At 42.7% G+C, this 20230-nt stretch overlaps 1 protein-coding gene across 1 annotated transcript in view; it reads left to right on the top strand.

Annotated features, from left to right (window-relative positions):
- XPR1 (xenotropic and polytropic retrovirus receptor 1) overlaps positions 1-20230 on the top strand; it is a 103685-nt gene that overhangs the window by 53179 nt on the left and 30276 nt on the right. Inside the window, exons 3-9 of the mRNA XM_083743859.1 lie at positions 489-590; positions 4824-5047; positions 11687-11836; positions 12335-12418; positions 14075-14156; positions 17679-17866; positions 20001-20177. Coding sequence (XP_083599985.1) covers positions 489-590; positions 4824-5047; positions 11687-11836; positions 12335-12418; positions 14075-14156; positions 17679-17866; positions 20001-20177 — 1007 coding nt within the window. The remainder of the gene's footprint in view (positions 1-488; positions 591-4823; positions 5048-11686; positions 11837-12334; positions 12419-14074; positions 14157-17678; positions 17867-20000; positions 20178-20230) is intronic.

Genomic DNA, 20230 nt, shown 5'->3' with positions numbered 1-20230 from the left:
GGGGAAACTACTTTCAAATGTACATGGGAAGAAGGGACAATAATAAAATCAGGCTAAGGAGGTGTCAATTGCTCTTCTAGGATCTAGTTGTGTATGTCACAACTGGGCTCATCTAGTTTACTTTTTTGTTTTCTCTTAGTATGTAAACTAGAAAGATCGGGGTGTTATTGGGTTGTTGTTTTTATTTTGATTATATATATATATTGTGGCTTTTATGTTGATCTTTTCTATGAACTGCCCTGGGACCTCTGGGGGATAGGGTGGTATATAAATTCCAACACATGATAATAATAAATAAATAATAATACTCCTTCAAGTCCGAGGCCTTTGTGACAGTTTTGCTAATTCACATACAACTTTTCCATCAGAGAAATAATTTCACAGTTACAAGTTTGAAAGAGTAAGATGGAACATTTCATCAATTTTTGTGCTATGAGTTCTTTACAAAAATATTTATTTAAATTTATTTTTGTATCTCCTCCCCCCAGTCACAGATGAAGACACTGTAAAAAGGTATTTTGCCAAGTTTGAAGAGAAATTCTTTCAAACCTGTGAAAAGGAACTTGCCAAAATCAACACATTTTATTCAGGTAAGAGGATAGCATTGAGCTATATGTGAAAGTTTCAGGGTTTAAATGTCAACAGCAGAAGCTGGACGTTGGTTCAGTGGCCGATAGGCAACCAGTGCAGAACTTTTAACACAGGTGTAATATGTGTCATTGTGACTGGTTTCCCAGACTCAGCTGGTCTTTTAAGTAGGAAGTAAGGTTCACCAAGGGACGCAGGTGGCGCTGTGGGTTAAAGCCTCAGCGCCTAGGACTTGCCGATCAAAAGGTCGGCGGTTCGAATCCCTGCGGCGGGGTGCACTCCCGCTGCTCGGTCCCAGCGCCTGCCAACCTAGCAGTTCGAAAGCACCTCCGGGTGCAAGTAGATAAATAGGGACCGCTTACCAGCGGGAAGGTAAACGGCGTTTCCGTGTGCGGCTCTGGCTCGCCAGATGCAGCTTTGTCACGCTGGCCACGTGACCCGGAAGTGTCTCCGGACAGCGCTGGCCCCTGGCCTCTTGAGTGAGATGGGCGCACAACCCCAGAGTCTGTCAAGACTGGCCCGTACGGGCAGGGGTACCTTTACCTTTACCTTTTAAGGTTCACCAGGAGCTTTGTAGAACTTCCACTTCTTTAAAACAAAACACTTATTCCTGTCTGACATCTTCCCTCTCTTATCTCCCTAGCTGGGGGATTTGCAGATTTAGCTCTTAAGATGAAGCTCATCTCTTCATATGGGTTTAACTGGTTAAAATAATATAGTATGGTGACCAGTATTTATCTTCAGTGGATGACCCCGTGTTCTAATATGTGTACTCCGGCCAGGGAGGGCGGGGTACAAATAAAAATTTATTTTTTATCAGAGAGGAAAAAAACCTCCCTCTCTCCATTTCCCCCACACCAAACAACACTATCATGTCCCCTGTAATCACATTTTTAAGTTGTCTCTTTTCCAAACTAAAAAGCTGCACATATTGTAACTTTTCCTTTGATGGCCCTGATCCATCTCAGATGTAGGGTAGACAGCAAGGATCTTCTGTAGATCCTGTTATCATGTCAGGGTGTTACAGGTTCCTTGTGAAGCCACTGCAGAAACTTATCTTACAGGGATTGTAACGTATCTCTGTAACGTATTGTTACAGGGAACCAGGCAGAGGGCCTTCTCGGTAGTGGCACCCGCCCTGTGGAACGCCCTCCCACCAGATGTCAAAGAGAAAAATAACTACCAAACTTTTAGAAGACATCTAAAGGCAGCCCTGTTTAGGGAAGCTTTTAATGTTTAATAGGTTATTGTATTTTAATGTTTTGTTGGAAGCTGCCCAGAGTGGCTGGGGAAACCAGGGAGAAGAGTCGGTGGAGGAAGATTGGAAGAAATTTAAAGATTATTTACAGAAATATTGTAAAATTAATGAATGTTAGAAGGATGTTGGAATGAAGTTATATGGCTCTAGCAGAAATGTTATAAAGGATTAAGTAAAAATAGATTGTTAATCGGTTAAAGGAGGAAAAGTAAAGTTAGTTTATATCAAGACAAATTATAGGGCAAAAACTGAGAAAGATGGAAAGGATTTGCTGAAATAGCTAACTGAACTAGAATACAAAAAAGGGAGGTGTGAGGAGGTCGATGAAACAAGTAAATGAAAGACAAGATATGGAAATATTGGATGTGTTTTTAATTGTTTTTGTTTCTGTTTTGTTAAGATAGGTAGTGTTTTTTTGTTTTTTTCTGTATTGTAATGTATTGTTTTGTTTAACTCTGTTTTTCTCTTCTTTCTGTAATCCTTAAACTCTTAATAAATATTATTTTTTTTAAAAAAACAACACAGAGTGGCTAGGGAAACCCAGCCAGATGGGCGGGGTATAAATAAATAAATAAATAAATAAATAAATAAATAAATAAATAATAATAATAATTAGTATTATTAGTATTATTATATTTTACCCCACTGGAAACAGTCAAGAACATCTATCTGATCTTGGGAAAACCTGGTTAGTAAATAAGAAGGGTGCATAGATCCAATCTAGTTTAAGATAAGCAACCTTCCCCGAAGTTTGGATATAACAAGGAGGTGTTTTTTTAAAGCAAAAGCTTCCAACATCCTCATGGGCTACACTGGGGGGTGGGGAGTGTGTGAGCCCCGTAGTGTTAAACTAAGATCGGATGAGACCCTATGTCATACAGCTGGTGCTCAGCCTGGTTTTACATAGAAAATCCAAAGCAATAATTAAGACATGAGTACATCTGAACATATGCAAAATACTTTCTCCTCACTACTGAGGAACCACAATCACCCCCCTCCGCCCCCCACAAGTCTTGAATAAGTTAGCAAAGCTTGCGGAAGAGTGGGTGATGTAGTTGACCATCACTTCTGCAGGTTAAAGTCCTTCACAGACAGGTTATTGAATTATCATATTTAGTTCTCTTCATTGCAAACACCTTAACCACACCTTGGCTGCTGGCCTTCTGTTTATATGGAGAGAATTTGTTTGTATAGTCAGCCTTACAGCCATACAGATTCACAGTAAAAGAAGTTCATTTGTCAGGTCAGGGAGTTTCGGGCAGTCTGGGAATGTGACTGACAGTGACAGAATCTGGAAGGTGTCCCAGAAGTTATTGCTTCTCCTGTGTTTTAGCCAAAGAGGCTTCCCTTTTAATAGTACAGCCAGCAAGTGTCATAACATGTACAGTACTAATAAACAACAGATATGATTCCAGATTTCTTTTCTGAGCAGCATAGGCACTGAGGACAAGCATTTATTTTGATTATCATTTATTAAATGTGTACCCTGCCCTCCTGCCAAAGCAGCCTGGGACTCTTGACTTAGTCCAGGGACTAGATCATAAGTAGAAACTGTAGCTCCCAATGAAGTCCTACTAGTTCAGTGATCATGTTCGTTCTGGTTTCCCCACCTTTTATGATGAAGAATCAAAAGTCTGAAGTATTGTGTATTTTATATTGTAATTTTATGTTGTGAACTCCCCTGAGAGCTATGGGTAGGTGGTATACAAATGTTAATAATAATAATAATAATAATAATAATAATAATAATAATAATGAATAAGAAGAAGAAAAAGAAGAAAAAGAAGAAGTAGTGAAATACAAGAAACCCCCTAGAGATATACAGTTGCCATTTGGACCAATATTTTGTGTCACCCTTAAAGCTGGGTATGGACCAAGCATAGCCCAGCTGGACAGCAACAGAGTGTACTTGGGCAATGCAACTACTAACCCTCCGACAACCACACTGCTTTGCTGGCTCTGGTGAAAAGGTTTGGGGGTATGGGCTGTAGAATTTCAGCCAGATGGCATCAAGTGATGGCAGTGGGGCTGGCTTGGGATCCAATGGATCCCAGACCAGTTCAGCCTGCCCTCACCCTTGGAATATGCCCTGTTTTGTGAGTCTCCAGACTACTGTTGGTGCCAATCCCACTGGCAGTACTTCTGCCCTCATTTTGGCAGACAGAAAGAGCTCCATGATTATGGGCAGAGGCTGGCAGAAATATTTTGGGCTGGGCAGAGGGAGACCTCTGGTCCCTCCAGTTTCTTCTCCACCCCCAGTGTACTTTAGAATGATAAATAATAAAATGTAACTATAATTCCTTCATAGAGCAGCATCAGTGATTTGTAAAATCTAAAAGCAGCCTGCTTCCAACACAAATGATCAGACAGAAGTTTAAGTGGAGTTCAGAGAAAACATAGAGAGGCTGAAACTTTTCCAGTATACATTCACATTTTGTAATAGTATGAGCCAAAATAGGGAGTGCAGGACATGAATTTCCCCTCATGTTGAGCGAACTGGTTTCATGTTCAAAACCAGTGTTTTGTAGTTGTCCTGGAGACCTGCAAAGAATGTTCTCCATTCTCAGGGAATATTGGAAGCATTTCCATAACTCTTGATTTGAGTTTGAAATTTTATAGATAACTCAAATTGACTGTGGGATGGCACACCATCTACACTGATTGGCATGGGAAGAAGCCTCCAGATTTTTTGTCTTTTTTTAAACAACAACAACACACCATCAAAGCAGTAATAAACAAAACATAAAAAGCATGGGTGCTTTACCCCCTCCCCATTTTTCATTGGTGAAAGCTCCAGGTTTTAGCTGCAGGTGCTGATGTTAAACTCTTGTTTCCTGTCAAGACAGTTAGAACAATACAACATAATGTGCATATGTTCATACAGAGTTCCTAAGAAAATATCCTGACAAACTTGACTGAGTACTCATTTGTAATATTGTATGATCACACTCTGTTGCTTTCTTCTTCCCTTCTAAAGAGAAGCTTGCCGAAGCTCAGCGCAGGTTTGCTACACTACAGAATGAACTGCAGTCTACTTTGGATGCACAGAGAGAAAACAGTGGTCTCACCACTCTGCGGCAACGTAAAATGCCAGTCTTCCACCTGTCCCATGAGGAGCGTGTTCAGCACAGGAACATCAGAGACCTGAAACTGGCCTTTAGTGAGTTCTACCTCAGCCTCATCCTACTGCAGAACTATCAGGTATCACCTGTGCTCCTTAAAGCATTGTGATCTTATTTTCTAGTCTTTCCAACCAAATAGTTTTTAGTGATTAAGCCAGATCTTTGCAATGGGTGACACCAAGAGTTCTCATAGTGCTCTTTCCGCATTTATGCTGCGCCACAGATAAAACAAGCCAGAGTTTGACTGCTTATGTTGTCTGAACCCTTTCAGATGGCACAGCAAGCCAAAATCTAGCTTGTTTTGTCCTTGGTGTGACAACAGCAGGAGCTAGGGACAGTGCAACAGGAGCTTTAGAGTTTTTAGCTTTGGTTTATTGTGGCATGTGAACCAGACCACTGTGTCAAACTGCTGATACAGCTAGCTCAGTTAGTTAGGTTGGAGAAACTTTCCAAGGTCTCAGGCAGATGACTTTCTGCCTGTACTTTTTAATTGGAGATGTGGGATTTTCCATCTGCATTCAAAGCATGTCCTGTATCACAGAGTTGTGCCGTCAATCTCCCTCTTGTATGTTGTTAGAAGAAGCCCACTGCATTTCTCAATCACAGGCATTCTGTAGCCCAATAAGCAGGTGGACTGTGACTTTGACACCTGTAGGCACAATCTCAAGGGCTCCTCTCGGGTATGGATTTGAATCCCTGCCACACACAATGCTGCCAGCAGCCATCTGGGCAGAACATTTTTTGGCCATGGACATTAACAAAAGCCTTGGTCAGGCAGGAAAGGAAGAATTTTCATTCTAACCACAGCAGTCAGCCTACTTCATAGCCTGGTGGGTAGGAGACTTGCATGAAGAAAGAGAGATGACAACCCCACCCCGCCCCAGTAGAACAGTTAGTTCTTCTGTGGCACCAAAGCGTCAACACAGGCATTGTTGCAGTACAGCACATTTTGTATTGTCTTTGTGACTGGAGCAAACATTGTGCAAGGAAGAGGGAAGGAAGCCAGTTGGACAAGGAAGAATATAACTTAGCATAACAAGGTGCCTGTGAGCGGTCCAATAGTTCAGAGAGAGAACACTTAAAAGGGAAATGGTACACAAAGGTTTGAATCTCAGTCTAGAGAAATGGAACTATGGCATTGGCCTTATGATTTTGCATGGGAAATCAGAAACTGGGTGCTCATTTGTGCTTTTTGAAAACAGGGTGATTGAGATAACCTAGGTTATTTTCTGTGCCACATACCTCAGCCAAGTTCCCCCTTCTCCTGTTAGGTGTGTAGTCAGCTCGTTATTGAGGGGGGCACTTATTTGAGGAAATACCTTATTTTACTGTGCTTTAGAGATACTGCTCCTGTTGAGGATATGGGTGCAGCTACAGGCAGCCAGGCTGCTTCTAGGGGAAGGGGTCCCCACCACCGCCACCCCTCGTCTGGCCATGGAAGTGGAGCTGGCTAGGGCTGGAGCTGAGTTTTCCCCCTCCCGTCCCTGCAGCCAGGGGTGGGGGGCTGGCTTAATAGACTACGGTATAGTGCAAACATAACTTTTGTAGCAATTGGAAACAACAACAAAAATTGCGTAGCTCGAAATTCACTTTACTGCAGCGGTATGGAACTGAACCTGCAATATCTCCAAGGCATGTTGTTACTCAAGCAGTAATAACCCATCCAGTATAAGGAGTTGCACTTCAGTGCTGGGCTTGTCTTGTTGGTCCTGTCTTCTCCTCTTACAAATTCAATGCAGTCTGAGAAGGAACAGTGGGTGGCACATTTGCATTGGTATTGGTGGGGAGCATGAAAAATGAGCTGCTCTGTTCCTTGCAAGCCTGGGATTGCTTTCACAAGATGGCAGATAGGCATTATAGGCAGATAGCAACAGTTCTCAACCTATGAGTCCCCAGATGTTGTTGGACTACAACTCCCATCATCCCTGAGCTCTGGCCTTGCTAGCTAGGGGTGATGGGAGTTGTAGTTCAACATCTGGGAACCCACAGGTTGAGAAAGGCTGGGCTATAGCATCCAAAGTTGGGATAAGCAAATTTTATATCCACTACAGCATTGTCTTCAAGCACAGTGATTTACTTTCCCCTTAAGAATAAATGAAAGCCCTTCAGGAATGTGGAAGAAATAATGGCATTCACTCCAATATATTACTGGGGTAGAAGCCATTGCATAGAGAGAAAAGCAAGCACTCAACCACGTCCCAGACTTCAACTGATTGTCATGGCCCTGTTAATCAGGCAGAGTTTGAGGCTACATTGTCAACTGCTAAGAAGCCAGACAGATTTCCTGACTCTGAACTGGATGCTGGTGATCAGGGGACCACTGAACCCAAGGCTGGCAGGCAGGAGCTTACTGGCCCAGCTACCACAGCATCAGGGCCTATAGAACCAAAGCCAGGACCCTTATGGGTGCCTTTCAAGCATCTCCCATGCTACCTTTTTTAGTCCAATGGTGCAGGGAGTGCACTAGGTGAGATGTCATAGAGTGCAAGAAAATTGCCTGTCTTCAGGCCAGACTCTAGTTCTCAAAAAGGAGGGGAGATGTACTGGAGGCAGAGCTCACAAGGCCTTAGTTCACATTCCACTCTTGTTGGAGCAAGTTTATCACTAGGAGCTGTCCTTGGTGCTGTGATAGTGACCTGTTCCATCGGCTCCTTCCTAAGACCAGAACAAGATATCGGTGTACTTTGTTTCTTAAAATAAAGGATAAGTGGGAGGGAGCTATTGAGAATTGACAACCCTTATCTAATTTACTTCCTCCATCAGCATAGCTTCATGTAAGTGGCTGAGAATTGTACACCAAGCATTAAATCAATAACCTTTCAGGGATTGGGAGGGGGATGAATGTTGTGTGTGGAGGGGCGGGGACTACTTACTATTAGGTGAGGTAGCTGGGTCTGTCTTTGTTTTGTGCCATACACTTTAAAAGCAGAACCTCAAAATGTCCCTGGAAAACAATGGGGGCAGCCATATTTTCTCTGTACAGTTCCCTTAAAACGACCTTATGTCATCATGTGTTGCATTTTCTCTGGGGAATTTAAGGGACCCAGGGGATATGTGCCACTGGGCACTCTTTTTGCCAGAGGGTTGGGGGCACTAGCAGTTGGCCAGTGTCGGCTTATGGATGTCTGTTAGGAACGGAGGGCATTGGAAAGACTATGTCAAACTAGCTAAAATAAACATATAGTGCTATTATTGTCACTTTGATTTTACAAAATAAGATGAAAATGGGGTCCTGCCTTGTGGGTTATAATCTAAATGTGGACAGTAGACAGCAGAATTTGTTACTGACACTGAAACACAGGGATAGTCAGTGTGGTGCCCTCTTGATATGGTTGAACTCCCACTCCCCAGCCAGTTTTGTCAGTGGTCAGGGATAATGGGAGTTGTAGTCCTACAACATCTGGAGGGCAACACCTGGGCTACCAAATGGCTTTTTAGAATTGAGTCACTTAGACAGCATGCCAAACCATGGTTTGGTGCTATATAAACAGCCCTGTGACTGCTCCCAGAACCATTTCTGCTCTCATTTCTCCTCTTTCTGAAATGTTTAAGATTGATATTCTCTGTGTTGAACTCTTTATTTCAGTTGGAGTGCAATTGGAGTAAAAAGACACTTGCAAGAATTCAAATACAAATGATGATTTAACAATAGCTTCACTATAGGCTTTACAATAGCTTCAGATTCTTGTGACATGTAAAAAAGCTATAATTACTCCCACATCAAGCAAAATTACTTGTCACAGAGAAATCTATGGCCAAAACCATGAGTTTGCTTCCATTTTCCATTTTAGTTTTATGAAACAAGTCACAACTGCCCCAAGGGAGGGAAATGCTGGGTTCCTTCAAGAGAAAGTAATTAAGGTTTCTCATTGGCAGTAATATAGATCACTAATGCTTTGGCTTCCTGTTCCCATATCCCTGTCCCCTTCCTTCCTTTCCATACTACAAAGCTCCAATATTAAATCACTCCAGGCATAATTAAATTGGAAAACATTTCAGATGAGCTGAAATCTTATAACCTCTCCCATAGGCACGGTATTCTGCTGTTCTTTGTTTGCTTTCAAATTTGGTCTTGAATTTGTGTGGCTGCATTAAATGGAATCATTTTTTCGGCATAATTATTACCAATCTATGGATGCATGGTTAAAAAGAAACTTTTATACAACAGAATATATATACAGTACATATGCACACAGAAAGAGGGTGGGGAGAGAAATATGCCATGGCATAAAAGCTATGTAGTGGTGCCTTTTAGCAGTTCAGCTCAGGCTCAGATACTACAAGAACACAAACTTGTTGGCATCTGTCTGTCTTGAGAGATAATGGTGTGCACCTCAGGGTGAAGTCAAACGGCTGTGTTAGCAGCACCAAAGTGACTTCCTCAGGGCACAAGCCTGGGCAGTGTGTATGGAGATGCTGGACTGCCCAGACCACAAGACCCCACTCTGGGCTTCACTAGCACCAGCTTGGCTGCAGGAGTTGCTGGAAGGAGGCATGCAAGAATCCATGCAACCATTTTAGGGACTCCACTCCAGATTGGTATAGGTTTTACTCCTTAGCCTTTCCTTCTTCCAAAGATACCCTGCAAGGCAGCAGATGTTTCGGATCAGAGTTTTCCTTCTCCTAGATGGGCTACCTTTCCATGTGGACAAGCCCCACCTGCCACTCACCTCCCTCCACAGCATGTTCAGAAACTGCCTTCTTGACTGTTGTGTTGGAAAAACGCCCAGGAAGGCCGCCACCTTCCCAAGACACCGAGGCGTCTCTCCAGTGGTCACTCTCTGGCTGTAAATCTTTCTCAGTCCAGAGAGACTGGCAATAAGTGACCCCCTCCCTCCTGAGAGGAGCACACTCGTCTTCTGGCATCCCATTGCAGAAGAAAAAGACAATCCGTAGTTCGACCCATTATTGGTCTCGCTCGCTCAATCCACCGGAGTCTGTCTTTGCATGCAAGGCAAGTCCATAACTCACTGAGAGTTTGAGACCCATCGAAAAACTTCACCTGGTTTAGTTGGCCAGTTGAAGCAGTTTCCAAGGATGTGACTGCTGTCGTATGCTGACAGCTTCTAGGAGCCCCAGCTGAGTGTAGGGTGGAGACCAAAGGTGGACATACTACCCCAGAAGTAACAAAACGTGTGCTCCACTAGAGGTACTACTGGTCCGCTAACTCCCCTGAGCATGAACTAAACAAGACATACATATCCTTAGTATTTAGTCTTGCATTTGCTTTTTCTCAATGCCAGCTGTTCTAAATGTCCTTTGACTTGGAAGATTGAATTTGTAAATTACAGATAGGTAGCCGTGTTGGTCTGCCATAGTCAAAACAAAACAAAATTCCTTCCAGTAGCACCTTAAAGACCAACTAAGTTAGTTCTTGGTATGAGCTTTCGTGTGCATGCAGTGTATCTGAAGAAGTGTGCATGCACACGAAAGCTCATACCAAGAACTAACTTAGTTGGTCTTTAAGGTGCTACTGGAAGGAATTTTTTTTTGTTTTGAATTTGTAAACAATGCTTTTTTTTCCTTTCTAAATTGAACAAAAACAACTGGTTCAGATTTAATTAAGCATTGAATAGCTATGCAGATTAGATGTCACTATGTATTCTTATTTTTAGTCTCTGGTGTTTATAGTTTTCAGCCACAATCCAAGTAAAGAAATCTTCAGTAAACAGTCTTGATATATTTGGCAGCAGATAGCAAAGAGGGCAAAAGCCATAGATATCTTCTAGTTTTTAGAAATGTGCATGCTCTGCAGTACAGCATATCTGGATGCCTGGAATTTGGAGTGGCTTTCCCATTAAGAGCCATTTGAGACTCTTTACTTATTTTGGGGTGTATGTCGAAGATATTAAGATGTACACCCAAAAACAAAACTGTGAGACACAAGCATTCCAGAAGACATGCAGTTTATCTAGACACATTAGTTTATCTAGTTGGAGGTTCCAGGGATTTCACCTGAAAGGTTCTGCATGCAGAGCAGATGCTCTACCTCTGCACTGTGGTCCTTTGATATATGATACAGGTACACTCTTCAGTGAGCTGGGAGTAAATGCTTGTTTGCAAACCCTGGTTTGTTTTCCATTTAATATGTTGAACAGCCTATGGTAACCAAGGCCACCCCTTCTGGATTAAAGGGTTTCTGGAGAACAGGGTTTGGCCTTCAGGCAAACTTGATTATTCTAATTTACCAATCATTTTGTTAGGCAACCAAATATAGGTTATAGCCAAAGATTACTCTTAATTTAAAAACATGATGTGCATGATGCAGTGTTTTGCTTACGAAGACAACCCCAATGGGCATTAATGGATATTTCTTTTAAAGCTGATTTCTTAAGAATTAGCAAAATAAACACTAATGGCTTCAGTAGCAGAGATGTGCCATTTAATCTGAATTAGGCACTCCTTCACAATTTCTGCCTAGCTTATTATCTGGAAATATTAAGATGGTCTTTAATTTCATTCTGTTACTGAGTGTAGACTCCTTTTGATGTCAATAAATGAAAAGACTTGCTTCCTACAACAGGACAGAATATTAAATTTAACTGCATTTGTTATTTTCTGCCAAGCTTCAGTCTGTACAAACTATGGCATTTAAATGCTCCCCCCCCCCCCCCGAAGAAGATTGATTCACTTTTCCTGTTCTCTGATCTCAAATCAAAGTTAATGTTGTAAAGATTGAAAGAAAATAATGTGGTGGTGGATTTTTCTGTATCTTTAGAACCTAAACTTCACAGGATTCCGTAAAATCCTCAAGAAACATGACAAGATCCTGGAGACCCCCCGAGGTGCAGATTGGAGAGTCGCACACGTTGAAGTGGCACCCTTTTATACTTGCAAAAAAATCAACCAGCTCATCTCTGAAACAGAGGTAGAGTACATTGGCCTGTTTGTTTCACCTATCCTTAGACAAAATTCACTTGGGTATCGCTAGCGTTTCTATCTTCTCGAAATGCTGCTAACCAGCTTATGGTAACAATGTGGTATATCTGAATAAACCAAAGAACTGGTACCTTTAAATATGTCCTGCTTTTGTGATCGTTGATAGCAACTAAGTTATTGAATGTGTTTTCCTTCTGCCAAACATCTTTTAATGGACAGGTCTTGAATTCCCCCCCCCCCTTTCTTTTCCTTCTCCTCCTGCGATGAGGCTACATTTTAATATTTTAATGTTCCATTATTTTAATGTTATATTTTATTCTTGTTTTTAAGTTGTAACCATTCATCTTGTTTTTATTATTGCTTGTAAGCCGCTCTGAGCCCGGCCTTGGCTGGGGAGGGTGGGGTATAAATAAAAAATTATTATTATTATTATTATTATTATTATTAATTGAGACATGATTGATTATTTGTTTATTTGGTTCTTTAGACAGTGGTGACTAACGAATTGGAAGATGGAGACCGACAGAAAGCTATGAAGCGGTTACGTGTTCCACCACTGGGAGCTGCACAGGTGATGAAAAATTAGCTGGGTTTAAGAGTGGCTGGGGAAGGCCCAGCCAGATGGGCAGGGTATAAGTAATATATTATTATTATTATTATTATTATTATTATTATTATTATTATTATTATTATTATTATTAACAACTGCATTTTAGCCTTTTGGTGTGACAGGGCAAATTGAGCATATGCAGTTATAAGAACTGGCATGGGCAAAGTCTTCCATTTCCACTTCTGTATTTCTGATTTTGGCTTCAGAGGACTGGGAGAAGACAATGCAGCTATTAGTGTATAATGGGAGAGTAAAGTGTCCCCAAATCAAGAGAAAGTTGCATGTGGTTTTAAAACCTGGAAGCTTTTTGTCTGACCTTCGTGTGCTCTCCAGTTTCAAGGGCGGATTTTGCTTCGCATTCTTGCTGCTTATTTTCATTCAAGCTCACAAGTTAAAGCAAAGAGCTCGAGAACTCCCACCAGCATGAAGCGTACCAGAGGCCTTGATGAAGCCGTCTCCTAATTAGACACGTCACTCATTCTGAGACACAGACAAGAGGCTCATTTGGGCTGGTGTCAGTACCTGGCATACTTGGGCAAAGGCTGGGTCCCTAGGGGTTAATATCTTGCCAGAGCTCCACCAACATTTCCCCCCAGCTGTTCTGCAGTGGGCTCTCCAGAACTGCCCCGGCAGTGCTGCAGTGACCAGTCACCCTCTCCCAGCAGTGGCACCCCAAGATTGAGGGGCCGGCGGCTCCCATCACACCCGTCTTCTAACACTGCACAGGCCAATGTAGCCTTCTGTTAGTCTGCACTGGTCCCTGCAGCGCCGGGATACACTGCGCAGGGCTGTGTGGCCTCATGCCAGGCGCGCCAGTCCCCACGGCGTCTCCCAACACGGCACAGGCCGGTTCAGCCTTCCACAACATTATACTGGTCCCCCTCAGTATTGGGGAGGAGCCCTTCAAACAAATATTGAGGGGGCGAAATACACCTCAGCCCCCTTGATTTGGCATGCCTGCCTCCCAGCAGGGTAGGTCCTTAGTTCTGGGGAGCCACCTTGTTTCATCTTCTACAATACCTGGAGTCGGTTGCCTGACATTGCATTATAAAGATAAAACATGCTGCCTGCTCAGCAGCCAGTGTGGTGTAGTGGTTAAGAGCGGTAGTCTCGTAATCTGGTGAACCGGGTTCGCGTCTCCGCTCCTCCACATGCAGCTGCTGGGTGACCTTGGGCCAGTCACACTTCTCTGAAGTCTCTCAGCCCCACTCACCTCACAGAGTGTTTGTTGTGGGGGAGGAAGGGAAAGGAGAATGTTAGCCGCTTTGAGACTCCTTAAAGGGAGTGAAAGGCGGGATATCAAATCCAAACTCCTCTTCTTCTTCTTCTTCACCAATCAGAGCTTCGTACACTTGTGTGGATGTGTCCGTATGCTGTTTTATGTCAGAGAACGATAAGTAGTGATTGAACAAATGAGTATGTGTTTCTTGACCCCTCATCTCTCACTCAGTTGACAGTATGGAATCTGTCTTAAAAACCAACCAAACCAAGAGGAGTTTACAGTTATAAATTGTGAGATACTATTGATTTTGTGAGGATCAACAACCCAACAGCACAGTTTAATTTACCTGACAAGAATATGATTTTGTTTAAACCAACTTTCTCTTGTATCTGCAGCCTGCACCAGCATGGACGACCTTTAGGGTCGGGTTATTCTGTGGAATATTCATCGTGTTGAATGTTACAGTCATCATTTCAGGTTAGTCACCCTACGTTTGCAGCCTGGATCCATGGGTGACTTTGAATGACCTAATCATGTGGTGATTAATTTCACCATAAGTGAATGTTATTTATTATTTGATGTAGCTTCAACGTCTGGCAAAGCTTTCTGTGCTTGTGATTACTAGGATTATTGGGACTGCTAGGAACTATTAGGAACCATGTCAGATTTCTGTAGATCTTGCTGTGTTGGACATTGGGGAGAGACATTGACAAAAGACAGAAGTCTTGGGGGTGGGGGGTGGGGTCTTGTGTATAATTAGTTTGTTCTCCAAAATTCACAGGCAATTGCTTGTCTTCGAGTACTTTTCACCAAATTCTTGAAGTTAAAATATTCTCATTATTCCACAGATTTTGTGCAAATTGGGCCTAGTATCACATTTTCATCAGGGCCATTTTAACATGACTTGAAATGTCTAGCTAAACGATTCACTGAATATGCTAGTATGCATCTTGTAGGTTTTTTTGTATAGTACCTCCTTGTTTTTTGGGACGCAGGTGGCGCTGTGGGTTAAAGCCTCAGCACCTAGGACTTGCTGATCGAAAGGTCGGCGGTTCGAATCCCTGCGGCGGGGTGCGCTCCCGCTGCTCGGTCCCAGCGCCTGCCAACCTAGCATTTCGAAAGCACCTCCGGGTGCAAGTAGATAAATAGGGACCGCTTACCAGAGGGAAGGTAAACGGCGTTTCTGTGTGTGGCTCTGGCTCGCCAGAGCAGCGATGTCACGCTGGCCACGTGACCCGGAAGTGTCTCCGAACAGCGCTGGCCCCCGGCCTCTTGAGTGAGATGGGCGCACAACCCCAGAGTCTGTCAAGACTGGCCCGTACGGGCAGGGGTACCTTTACCTTTACCTCCTTGTTTTTAGGGACTTTAATGTGCATAGAGCCTAAAGCAATATATTTAATCCAATATATTCAATACCCCATATCATACTTGTTCCTCTGTATTTTGTAATCAAAAATTTCTATTTTCACTTTGCATATTTGTCAGTGGCCTTGTGAAACATGTGCTCATTGATCTTTTCATATCATGTAGCTCTTGTTAGTTCTGGATGTATTTAGAACCATCTGTCTATTTGTGTTAATTTGCATACAGTGGTGCCCTGCAAGACGAACGCCTCGCAAGACGGAAAACCCGCTAGATGAAAGGGTTTTCCGTTTTGGAGGTGCTTCGCAAAACGAATTTCCCTATGGGCTTGCTTTGCAAGACGAAAATGTCTTGCGAGTTCCTGCGGGTCGTCCCCCCCTTTCCCCCTTTTTCTAAGCAGCTAAGCCACTTATCAGCTGATCCGCTAAGCTGATAAGCCGCTAAAAGCCGCTAAACCGTTAATGGCACTAATCCGCTAAGCTGTCAATGGGCTTGCTTCGCAAGACGAAAAAACCGCTATACGAAAAGCCTCACGGAATGGATTAATTTCGTCTTGCGAGGCACCACTGTAGTTGAAACTTGAAAGAACACTTTAAGCGTTCAGAAAGGGGACAGGCTTGTATCCCAAATGAGGCTTGTGGTGGCAAAATCCTCACAATCAAACATTAATACTAGAAATGATTTCAAAGTTACACATAAAATTTATGTGAGAAAGCAGGCATTGATTGCAAGCACCAGTCGCTTCGGGTGATATACTGCCATATTCCCCTCATCCCCAAAACCCTTTCAGTCTACTAGTTAAAGGTGGATCTGGGGACTGCAGGGTTTTCACTTGAGCTTACCCGAAATAAGCTCAACAACTTTTCTATGCCAGGGCTCAACTCTGGAATTGCTAACTAACTTTTAAATAGTGCCTTTGATCACGTGTAGAATACTTTCGCCTAACCACATAACATTGTTTGAAAGTCTACATATGGGGCTTTCTTTCAGAATTATTGGGCAGATGTCATCTAGGTCTGTCAATTTATTTTTAATTTGTTGAAAAGGCTCTAGAGTATCATCTTATGTAGCTTCTGTTTGATTTAGCTCCTCATTTGCCCTTCTGAGGTGAGGGTGCAGAATCAATTTAGGAGTAAAATAGGGTTTTTCAACTTTCTAGAAAAGATTGTGGCAGTTTGTAACTGTGTGCCAGAGAATCTCTTTATAAGAGTCTAAAGTGTGCTGAATTCTTTTTGTACTTAATATTTGATAATTGCTACCACGCTTACTATGCTCGTATTTAGCATTCTGATCAGTTCTTACCTCTTCATCCTTTTGATGTCTGGAATAATGTTCATTTGTTTCTCAAGAACTCATCCTTTATACTGCTTGGCATGGTAGATCTCAAAATCAGATGAGCAATTTTTCTCACTGCTGTTTTAAATTTTACAACTGAAGAGATAACATTAAAGTGCTTCAAGGAACAACTGATGCCGGCCATGAGAAATCTAAATCACACTAAATTAATTCAATTTATTAGAAGCCCTCTCACTCATGCATTTTCCTTCCTTTTTTTAAAGGGAAATGGAAGAAAATAAAGAGGGTTTTATGGAAGATCAAAAAGCAATAAAGAGAAGGGGAAAGGAGGAGGGGAAGCAAAGATTAGTGGCTGAAGGTGCAGGAAAAGAGATTATCTGTGGGGGCCCATTTACATATGCAAGTGTTCACAGTACATAGGAGCAAATAAAGCAGGGAAAAGCAAACCCAATCAGGATAATGAAGCTTCCTACATAGGCCAGGACATGCAGCTCCTTTTAAAAGTGTTTTCCTCCAGTTAGCAAATTGCTTGTTTGACTGGTTTTAGCCCTCTGCATAGCTCTGCTCCACTTGCACTTTGTGCCCTGCCTTCCACATACATTGTGATGAAAGGGTCATGAGCCCCAGAAATGCACTCAACCTTGCTGTGTTAGTATAGCTTCTGCATTTGGGGATGAGCACTGTCTGTAAATGCCTCATTCCTAGTGAGTCAGTCTCAGACCTTATCAAGAACATTTTGAGCCCCGTTCACATCCAGAAGTGAATGCAACCCGCATCCGCGGGTCGCAATTTGCCGCTTCTGCGCATGCGTGAGCGGCGAAACCTGGAAGTAATGCACTCCGTTACTTCCAGGTCGCCGCAGCGCGCAACCTGAAAATACTTATCCCGAAGCTACTTCAACCCAAGGTATGACTATATTTAAAACAAGAACTACTGACTTGAGTAGATCCCTCTTTATTTTCTAAACTAAATCTGTCCGTGGCCTCCCTTTTTAGCCTTGTACAAACTTCTATGCAGCTTCCTCCTTTTGTAAGTCTGGTGTGACAAAAGCTGTTAATTTGAACTTGCTTAAGTTTCTGCAGGTATGCCCATTAAAGGTAATTTATCCCAGAATGTGGGTTTTCTGGGCCCAAAATTTCAGATGTCCTAATTTTAGGCATAGTATTTGGGCATTGGATTCTGATCAGTGGTTAGGTTGTGTGCTGTCATGCACAGCCATTTACTGATATTTTAAGTCCAGATGAGGAGTATGTTTTTTTTATCGCGAGGGAGCAGGAAATTGACTGTCACCCGTGAGTGGTCCATTCGGCACATGTTTGATTTGAATCTTCTCCTTGACAGGTGTAATTTTTCTGAAAGCATTGAACGTGTGGCCACTCATAAGAATCTATCGCGGTGGCTTTCTCCTGATAGAATTCCTCTTTCTCCTTGGGATTAACACATACGGCTGGAGGCAAGCTGGAGTGAATCATGTCCTCATCTTTGAGCTCAACCCTCGCAGTAATTTGTCCCATCAACATCTCTTTGAGGTAAGTAGTACAATAGGGTGTCGGAGCCCCCTAATTAGCAGTAGATGTTGCTGTTGTTTGATCGTCCTGATCTATCATCTTCAAAACAGATTACCTTTCTAGTGTCAATTTTCACAGGACACTTTGTCAGGAATATAGTTACTGTATTTTTCGCTCTATAGGACGCACCTTTTTCCTCCTAAAAAGTAAGGGGAAATGTTTGTGCGTCTTATGAAGCGAATGCAGGGGGGAGGCAGGTGGGAAAAGCCCCCAAGCTCCGTGCGGCTCTTGCGAGTTTTTCCCCAGGAGGGAGAAGGGACTGACTGGCCGCATCAGTCCCTTCCCCCACCTCCTAGAAAAGCCAGTAGAAGCCGTGCAGCCCCTTTAAAGAGTGTGCGGTTTCTACAGCCTTTTGTGGGAGATGGGGAAATTCCCCCACCTCCTAGAAAAGTCAGTAGAAGCCGCGCAGCACTTTTCCCCAGGAGGGAGAAGGGACTGACTGGCCGCATCAGTCCCTTCCCCCACCTCCTAGAAAAGCCAGTAGAAGCCGTGCAGCCCCTTTAAAGAGCGTGCAGCTTCTGCGGGAGGTGAGGAAATTCCCCCACCTCCCGCAAAAGCAGGGAGAAGGGCTGGGAGAAGCGCACAGGCTGCGTGCAGCCTGTCCGCTGCTCCCAGAGCTTGGGGGGGGGGGGAGATCATATTTTTTTCCTTGATTTCCCCCTCTGAAAACTAGGTGCGCCCTATGGTCAGGTGCGCCCTATGGAGCGAAAAATACGGTAGGTAGATTATTCTTGAACTTGATTATGAATGCAGACAACTTGTAGTTCTTTAGATACTGCCCTAATTGTAAAGCTTTTACCATCCAAATAGAAAATACAGTATCCAGCAGGAGGCTGCAGGAAATCCATTGTCTCTTTTCTGCATCAGGAGATAATGCTTTTAAATCCCAAGCATGCTTTTTCAAGGTAGTGTGTGGTGAATTTCATTGTGACAAGGTTGGCTGCTGCGAGAATAGGTTGCTGAATTATTAGCCTTGGCCTGATCTAGCATGCTTCTTCTTTTGTTAACAACCCTGTAGCATTATCAATTGCTGTTGTAGCCCAATGTGAATATAACAACCCCTGTAGTATAGTTCGCTTTTATACCCCATTTTTGGATGGAGGTCTGTGCTGAGTGCCAGCCCTACATTGTAGTCTCTGACAATCAGCCATATTGGTTTGAATTCCCAGTCAAAAACATATAATACTTATCGGGTTGCAACAAAGGTCAAGCTTCTGAAATTTCCCACTCACACCTTCCTGGTCAAATCAAGCACTCAGTTGCATACAGAAGCTTCGTGCTTTGCTGATTTGCATGCAGACTGATAGCTCCTTTAAATATTAAAACATGAAACTGAAAATGCACATAAAGTAAGATTAGGGTCTCGTGCCTTTGATGCCAACTTTTGTTTTTTCAGTCCTCTCAGCTACAGACTCAGTTAACATGCACACCAGGGCACATCGCCGGTTATACTCTAATAGAGAACTTGATTCTCCAAATGCCATTATTTGTGTAGCTAAGATGGCACCACTCACACACTTGAAGGAGATACCAGCAGACTTGTATCTAAGGTCAAAAACCCCTATAATAACAGTCCAGTGAGGACTGAGCATACTCAGTGGGTATGGCATGCCAAATGTTGGAGAAAATTCAAAACATTGGAGAGGGAGAATTGAATGAGCTAGCCAGAATCTTCCAGTGAAACATTCTGTTATGGGTTCTACTTGTTTGTTTTCTATTTTCCCAAGTGGCAATAATGGGGCTATGCATAGCTGCACCTTGCAGCTCCATTTCTAGCAATATTTCTACTGGTAATTATTATTTGAGTAAAAATAAGGCATTTATATATCTAAATCTTACATATGTATAAAACAATATAATTTCATGTGCTTTAAAAGTTATACATAATACACTTTGTGTAGTCAGGTAACTTAAGTTTGATACAGTGAGTTACGTAAATTTAAAAAAACCAAGACCCCATGTTTTTTTTCTAGGGGTTATAACTATCTGGAATCTTCACCTTTATGAAAATATAGTACTGAACAAATAGTTCAGATTTGAGAATGTATTGCTGTTTTACAAATGAATTGTTTGTGTTTTTATTTCCTCTGCCTAGGTTGCTGGATTTCTTGGAACGTTGTGGTGCCTGAGTCTGCTGGCATGTATATATGGTCACCCCTATGTTCCTATGCAGGCAAACCCACTTATATTGTATGGATTTATGTTGTTGTTTCTCATAAACCCTACCAAAACCTTCTACTACAAATCCCGTTTTTGGCTGCTCAAACTCTTGGTAAGCTGAGACATGCTCAAAACCCATAAAATAACACCTTGCTTTTCCACTGT

The sequence above is a fragment of the Podarcis gaigeae genome, assembly GCF_964106915.1.
Source record: "Podarcis gaigeae genome assembly, chromosome: 6".
Taxonomy (NCBI): Eukaryota; Metazoa; Chordata; class Lepidosauria; order Squamata; family Lacertidae; genus Podarcis; species Podarcis gaigeae.
Note: the sequence above shows the minus strand (reverse complement) of the source record. Positions and strands in the feature narration are given on the sequence as shown.